Source organism: Triticum urartu, chromosome 4 (assembly GCF_003073215.2).
Source record: "Triticum urartu cultivar G1812 chromosome 4, Tu2.1, whole genome shotgun sequence".
In the NCBI taxonomy this organism is placed as follows: Eukaryota; Viridiplantae; Streptophyta; class Magnoliopsida; order Poales; family Poaceae; genus Triticum; species Triticum urartu.
In genome coordinates, this window is record NC_053025.1 from 561265290 (window position 1) to 561271816 (window position 6527).

Here is a 6527-nt window from a genome sequence, read left to right on the forward strand (position 1 = left end):
CTTCGAGTGCCATTTGTTCATTAGATTTCGCACAATTCAGCATCTGGATGCCATTTTTAATTAATTTATTTTGAATCATTTGACTTTTTCTATCCAATTTTAATTTATTTATTTTGAATTGTTTGACTTTTTTTAAAATACTGTGTGTCTTAGATGAGCCCGGGCTCCAAAACGCCGCCCGCCTATCCCTGCACGTGTCTTAGGGCCAGTTCTTTTGGTCGATTCTCCTAGAATCTCGAGAATGGGGTCTTTCCTAAGCTTCTTCTAGAATCTTGAACTCATCAATTTTTTACAATCCGAGCTAGTTAGGCTATAAATAACTAGGATTGTGAAAAAAATATGGGTTCAAGATTCTAAAGGAAGCTGGGTGAAGGGTCAATTCTCAAGATTCTAGAAGAATCAGCGAAAAAAACTGGGCCTTAATAAAGTATGTAATTTTGTTTCAGAACCTGATTACGTATTTCTTTTTTATTCATACACAAGAACATCCCACGAAACGTGTTCATGGCACAACGTTTCAGTGTGAAGCACAAAGCAAGCCACCAGCGTGTACATACATAGCAAGATTACCTACACGAGACCATGGATTTTCAGCCGGCGTTCTCTTCAACCTGTCCGCAGCTCGCCCTTGTCCACCGTATGGACCGGGACGGCGGGTATGGACTCCCACCACTCCCTCCAGCGCCGGCCGCCCCGGGGGTCCGACACCGCCTTCGCCACCCTCGTGTTCGCCGCGAAGCAGCACACCGTCAGCCCCATCAGGACGTACTTGAAAGGGACCACGGCCAGCGCCACCGCGAGGCCCGTCAGCATCCAGATCACCGTCTCCGTGTGCTGCAGACAGAAGAACAGGATTGTCCAAAAACCACATATGTGACAGACGGCACCCCAATAGTGCACAAAGGATGATCAGTGATCACAAATAGTGTGCGATCATATATACCTTCGGTGAGCGGGCTAGAACAATGGACCATAGCCTGAGGATCACGACGTTCGCCGTCTTCACGTACTCGTGCACCTTCTTCATGCTGTGCTGCGCCTCCACTATGCTCTCCATCGTGGTCTTGTCCGAGGACTTGTCGATGATCACCTCCGAGCATATCTCGCCTAACTTCCTCTCCTTGGCCCAGACCATCGCGCCCACCACCAGTATCAAGGATGCTGCCAGTGCATAACCGACCCACTCGCTGCAATAGAGAAGATGAAACTTGGACATTATATTCCCCGTACCATTTCAGACTCATGTACACGCAAATATATGACCGGTGTAAGTGATATGATGATGTTTATCTTACTTGTATATGGTCAGCAAAGTTACAACAAGGACACCGCCGGTGACTTGCGGTCTATCCCACGAGATTATCTCTTGGATCACCGGACCCAATTTGCTGACGGGACTTACCAACCCCTATACAAACAAAAGAACGAACAGAGATATTCAGTTCAATGCTGGTTTAGTAGTACGAGAATTCAAGAAACAACTGGAACTGAAAGAAGAGGTACGTAGGAGGAAAAAAATTTGCTTTTAATCATACCACTAATACAAGAAGGCTATCAGTGAGACCTTCCTCCTTCATCCCCTCAATAGGAGCATTAGCAACCGTAACTTCCCTCGCCTCACCTCTTACTTTATCAATGGTGTTCCCCAGAGAGGTCAAAGGCTGTTCATGGGTACTCGAGTCCCTGTCATGCTCTTTTGCCATCTCCGCACTTAGCGCAATTGGATCCGACTTACTCAAACTCTTGAACACATATGATGCACTGAACGGGGTTATGGTCGACGTCTCTTTCAGGTGGTTTGCTAATTGCTCGAGCACAAAATCACCTTTTGGAAGGTCGTCATACAGCGAGAATATTAGGAAGCTAGAAGGTGGTGGCGGTGACATTCTTAGCATCTCCCTTGCAGCATGGAGCCTTATCACTCCCAATATGATTCTTGAATGTACCTCCCATTTGTGGATAGGGGATTCTATCTTGTACGCCGGTATGAAACGGTGGAGAAAGATTACTTCTTTTATCATGGTAAGCCACAGATCGCGACGTGTAGAGCTGGTCATCTCCGGAAACTCCAGAAGCAGAGGTTCCGGTCTGCATAGATGAATTAACGGTTACTATGCAACCGAAAAAAATATTTGCTAGCATTCTGTGAGTGAATGATGATGATGATAGTAGTAATAATAATAATAATAATAATAATAATAAAAATAAATGTTCAATATAGGACCTTCTGGTTGCCACCAAGAGGATAAGGCTAAGATAGATGAACTCACAGTGATTCAAATTCAATGGCTTTGTCGAACAATGGTGCACCAAAAGGACCTGTTGAAGCTGGTTTGACTTGTTGATTCATTCCAGTATCTGAAAGCTCGACCTTGAAAGCAGGCCCATATGAAATTATGCCGGAAGTCTCAAAATACAGGGCCTTGTTTGTCAGAATCAACCTGCCTACATAGTCCATCAGAAATTAGCAGCCAGACGTTCCATACTTCATATGTACAAATGCCAAAATGATCTATATACTAAATTACCAATTTACTACGTTAGGATAAAGAAACCAGAAGAACAAATAAAGATTGGATTGATTACCAGGCCAGCTGCCGGTCCCAATGTGCCGAACCACCCTTTGTGTTCCTGCTGTACCCTCTGTGTGCAAGATGAATTCATCTTCAGCGAATTCAACTCCTGTTGGAGTTGGCAAGCTTTGCAAAAAGTTGAAGGACCTAAGAGAACAACGAAAATCCCATTTGAGTGCTGGGATATCCAACAGTGAACTTCTTTCTGGAGGACCCAACAGAAAGCTTTCTTGTAACAGAAAATTTCCAACAAAAAGGGCGTGACAGTAGTGCCTGATGCATTTTTCAACTCATGCTTGATAAAGGGAGAATATTATCTGACCGTGGGAGTTGTGAGTTGTGACATACTTATCCATTTCCTTCAGGAATTTGTCATAAGCAGGATAGTGTAGCCTGTTAGCTGTGGTAGCGGTGAGGGCTTCAAAAGTGAATCGCGCATTGACAACGTCACAAGCCAAAGGAAATACAGATCCAAACCACACGTATGCATCTTCTCCGACTGTCGGATCTTCATTCACCTATGGGATTGTTAATCAATCAATGCTCAGAGCAAGTTACACATCAGTATACCGAAAATAAGTCGTGTCTTTGGCATGCACACTTACAAGAAGGGGCATCATATCCGAATAGAACAGCGACGTGTCATCACCCATCACAGCCTCATTTGCTCCAAGTGGTTCCTTCCGATCTTCTCTCTCTTTTGCTATGCTCTCCTGTAATATTTAGCGGGCCGAGTCAGTTCAGAATGGAAGCATTATCATTTGTCATATATAGTACACACATATCTAGAGTCACTGACCATGGTAATTTGTTGATCCGAAGAAGTGGGCGTCTCCCAGGCTAGCATCATATCAAACGTGAACCGACCAAGGGATCCCTCATGAAGCGTGTCTCCTAGATCAGGAGATGTTAGAGATTGCAGAGCCTGAAGGCTGCAGTACTCAACTAGTCTTCTTGAGTAGTTGTCCAATGCGGCATTCTTCAGGCCCGACTCGAAGTCCGCGACTAGATCGTCGACGCTCTTGTGCAGCGTCCTGTATGTCATGGACATGTTAGTTACTTGATTTCATCTCTAACCAAAAGAATTCTTAGTGTAGCAAAACTGAACCATATCTTCAGTCTCAGTTTAAACTGAACGCGAAAACAGGGGCATAAGAGGCAGCAACACGTTTTTTTTCGTACGACTGTATCTGAATCTGATGAACATGAATGCACAAAACACTGGCGACAATTAATTCTCAGTGGTTAACCTGAACACTTCCGTCAATATCAACAGTTATGAATTAGAACAGAATCGTCGCAAGAACGCGCCGGGCCACTTCTAGCATATACGGCATCAATTAGGCCGCTGAGGAAAATACAGCAATTTTTGTTCCTTAATTCAGAGTGACCGAAATAACACACCGAGTATTCCAGCACCGTGCTTCATCTGGCCGAGAATGGTGCACCCCGCCTAGGGCTTTGCATCAACGGAAACACACACAGACACACAGATACAGTTGCTCCCATAAATCGGCAGCGGAACCAACAGAATTAACGGATCGAGAGCAGAGCGATGGCGAGTCGCCGTGAATCGATCAATAACCAACGGAGATGAACAGGATGAGGAGGACGAGGGCGGGGGACGTACAGGGAGCATTGGTGGAGGACGTAGTTGGCGATGGAGGAGAGGTGCTTCCGGCTGCCCGCCTTGCCTCGCGCGCCGCCGTCCCCGGCCGCCGGCGCCATCGCGTCCCGGCCGCTAATCACATCCGTGTCCATGGCTAATCACTTGGTTAATTTGTGCGCGCAGTGAATGTGAGGAGCGAGCGGTCGGTCCGTGCGTGCGGCTGCCTATAGGGTGGCGTGCATGCGCACATGCAGCGCGCCACCGCGGCCCGCTGCCCCTCCACGCGTCGCCCCCTCCCGCCGCCGACGCACGCACGCACGCACTCTCTACATCTTTCTCTTCGCTCAATCGGCTCCCATTCCATGCCTGTTTTTTTCCCGAGAAATCCCCCATGCCTGCTGACCTCATCAATCTCTGCCCGGAATCTCATCATCGACATCTGCTCTCTCGATCCGACATAAAAAAGATAGCGCTCGCCGTCATAAATCACTCGTCGTCAAATTTAAACATGTTGGTCTGCATCTTCTCGAACCACGGCCTCTTTTTTGACGACCCGATGTTAAGATCCACCTTTATGATCTTCACCCCGGTCATTGTGCTCGCGAGCGTCACTTCTTTCGTCTTGGTCTTGGCTTTGGCAGCCTCGATCTCTAATATCTTGGCTTGCTTCTCCGCCTCCATCTCAAGTTGCTTGGCTTGTATCTCCGCGTCCATCTCAAGCCTCCTTCTTTGGATCTTCATGAAGGCGTTCATTTGCTCTTCTATGAAACGCCGGCGCTCCTCCTTCCCTGAGTCCTTTTTGTTCATCATGCCCTCTATACTTGTGATCAAGGCATTGGATGCCGCATCTCGCTTGTCCTCCTTCTTGGAGTTGGTCTTCCCCCGCGGCCGTGCCGGCTCGCCCTCCCCAACCTCCTCCACGGCTTGCTTCCCCCCACGCGACTTGAGGGAGGCATATTGCGCCTTGAACTTCTCCTCGTCCTTGATGACCCGAAAGCAATGGGAAAGATTGAAGCACTTGCCGTTGTTTTGAACCTTGAATGCCTCCAAAGCTTGAAATGCCTACAAAATATTTTCATGCAAGCATATGGGCAAATGATACGTAAATGCAAGCATGAACTTGATGACACAAAAGAGGGCGGATTGCTAGCATACCATGTCTTGCATGCCGATGCCGCTCACGGGGCGGGCCTTGACGCTCTCAAGAGTGGCGCAAAACTTTTTGCAATCTTGTTGGATCATCCCCCATCACCTAGAAATGGACACCCAACCGCGCGTGCTCACAAATTGGTAAGGCGGAAACTTCTTGCGGTCATCAAACTTTCGATGGATACGAATCCAAAAGGTTGAATAATTTTGTTCGGCGCCCGTCTTGGAGTCTTGTCCAATGTCGCGCCAGCACTCGCAAAGAAGTTTGTCCACGGCGGCCGTGTATGCCTTCGTGCGCTTGCTCTTGCGCTTCGGCTTAGGACTGGCAGCTTGGTTGGCGAGCTCGTCCTCGAATAAAGGCTCCACTTCGATGTCGCACTCGTCCTTTTCCTCTAGCCCGTAGTCGTTCGGGAACTCGTGGTCGAGTGGGAAGCCGTCCAGGTCGATGCTGACCTGATCACGCATGAAGGCCGCCTGGTCGGGATCATAGCCAGCGGCCGGCGTGAACGGCCCACGGCCGTCCTGGCTTTGTGTCTCGTCAGGATCGTAGCTAGCGGCCGGCGCACCGCACTCGAAGATGAGGTTCTGCATGTAGTCCTCGTCGACGACGAACGGCATTCCCTTGAACAGGTTGTGGGTGTCCGGGAGCACGCCGGCCGACGTCTGCCGCGCGCGTTTCCTCACGCCACTGGATGACGAGCCACCGGCCACCGGGGTGGCATTGAGGTCAATGGGCGCGGGCGCGGGCATGGAAGGCGCGACCACGCTCACGTCAGACGAGCACTCCCCGGAAAGGCGGGACGCATGCGGGTACACGTGGAAGCCGGGCATCGGGTTGCAAGCCGACGCGCGGGGCGAGTCTGGCAACATCATCCGAGGAAACGCCGATGAGCCGGTGCTGGCCGCGGCGACGGCGGCGTTGAGAATGCTGTGCTGGCTAGGATTTAACTGTAGCATGTAGAGCGCCTCCCTCGTTGCCGCCGCGACGCGGGCGTTGGTGACCTCCTGCTACGCGGCGGCGGCGGCGATGGCCTGCGCGGTGGCCTCATACCTCGCGTCCGCGGCGTGCCTCCGGTCCTTCCTCTTGGTCGACTCTCTTGCCCGATGTGCGGGCGTCAGCGGCTTCTTTGGCTTGGCCGCGGCGGCAGTCCTGCGCGGGGCACGAGGCTTGCCTTTCCCGGATGGGGTGGCGACGC

At 50.0% G+C, this 6527-nt stretch overlaps 2 protein-coding genes across 2 annotated transcripts; both read right to left on the minus strand.

Annotated features, from left to right (window-relative positions):
- Positions 1-434: 434 nt before the first annotated feature.
- On the minus strand, positions 435-4450 carry LOC125554161. Its single transcript, XM_048717758.1, has 10 exons — positions 4204-4450; positions 3373-3607; positions 3179-3286; positions 2922-3091; positions 2587-2720; positions 2271-2445; positions 1536-2088; positions 1296-1408; positions 944-1187; positions 435-834 (listed from the first exon to the last, which is right to left on the minus strand). Exons 1-10 carry the CDS (start codon positions 4332-4334, stop codon positions 607-609), a joined length of 2091 nt encoding a protein of 696 aa, XP_048573715.1. The 5' UTR covers positions 4335-4450; the 3' UTR covers positions 435-606.
- Positions 4451-5430: 980 nt separating this feature from the next.
- LOC125554865 lies at positions 5431-6162 on the minus strand. Its single transcript, XM_048718256.1, has one exon. The coding sequence runs from the start codon at positions 6160-6162 to the stop codon at positions 5431-5433; it is 732 nt and encodes a 243-aa protein (XP_048574213.1).
- Between the last annotated feature and the right edge of the window lie 365 nt (positions 6163-6527).

Bases quoted from the DNA above. Each gene is read 5' to 3' on its own strand.
- LOC125554161 (XM_048717758.1), bottom strand. From the start codon at position 4,334: ATGGACACGGATGTGATTAGCGGCCGGGACGCGATGGCGCCGGCGGCC. The intron at 2,721-2,921 runs GTATGTCACAAC...TTGTTCTCTTAG, and splicing joins TTCCTGAAGGAAATGGATAA to GTCCTTCAACTTTTTGCAAA. The intron at 1,188-1,295 runs GTAAGATAAACA...TCTCTATTGCAG, and splicing joins ACTTTGCTGACCATATACAA to CGAGTGGGTCGGTTATGCAC.
- LOC125554865 (XM_048718256.1), bottom strand. From the start codon at position 6,162: ATGCCCGGCTTCCACGTGTACCCGCATGCGTCCCGCCTTTCCGGGGAG.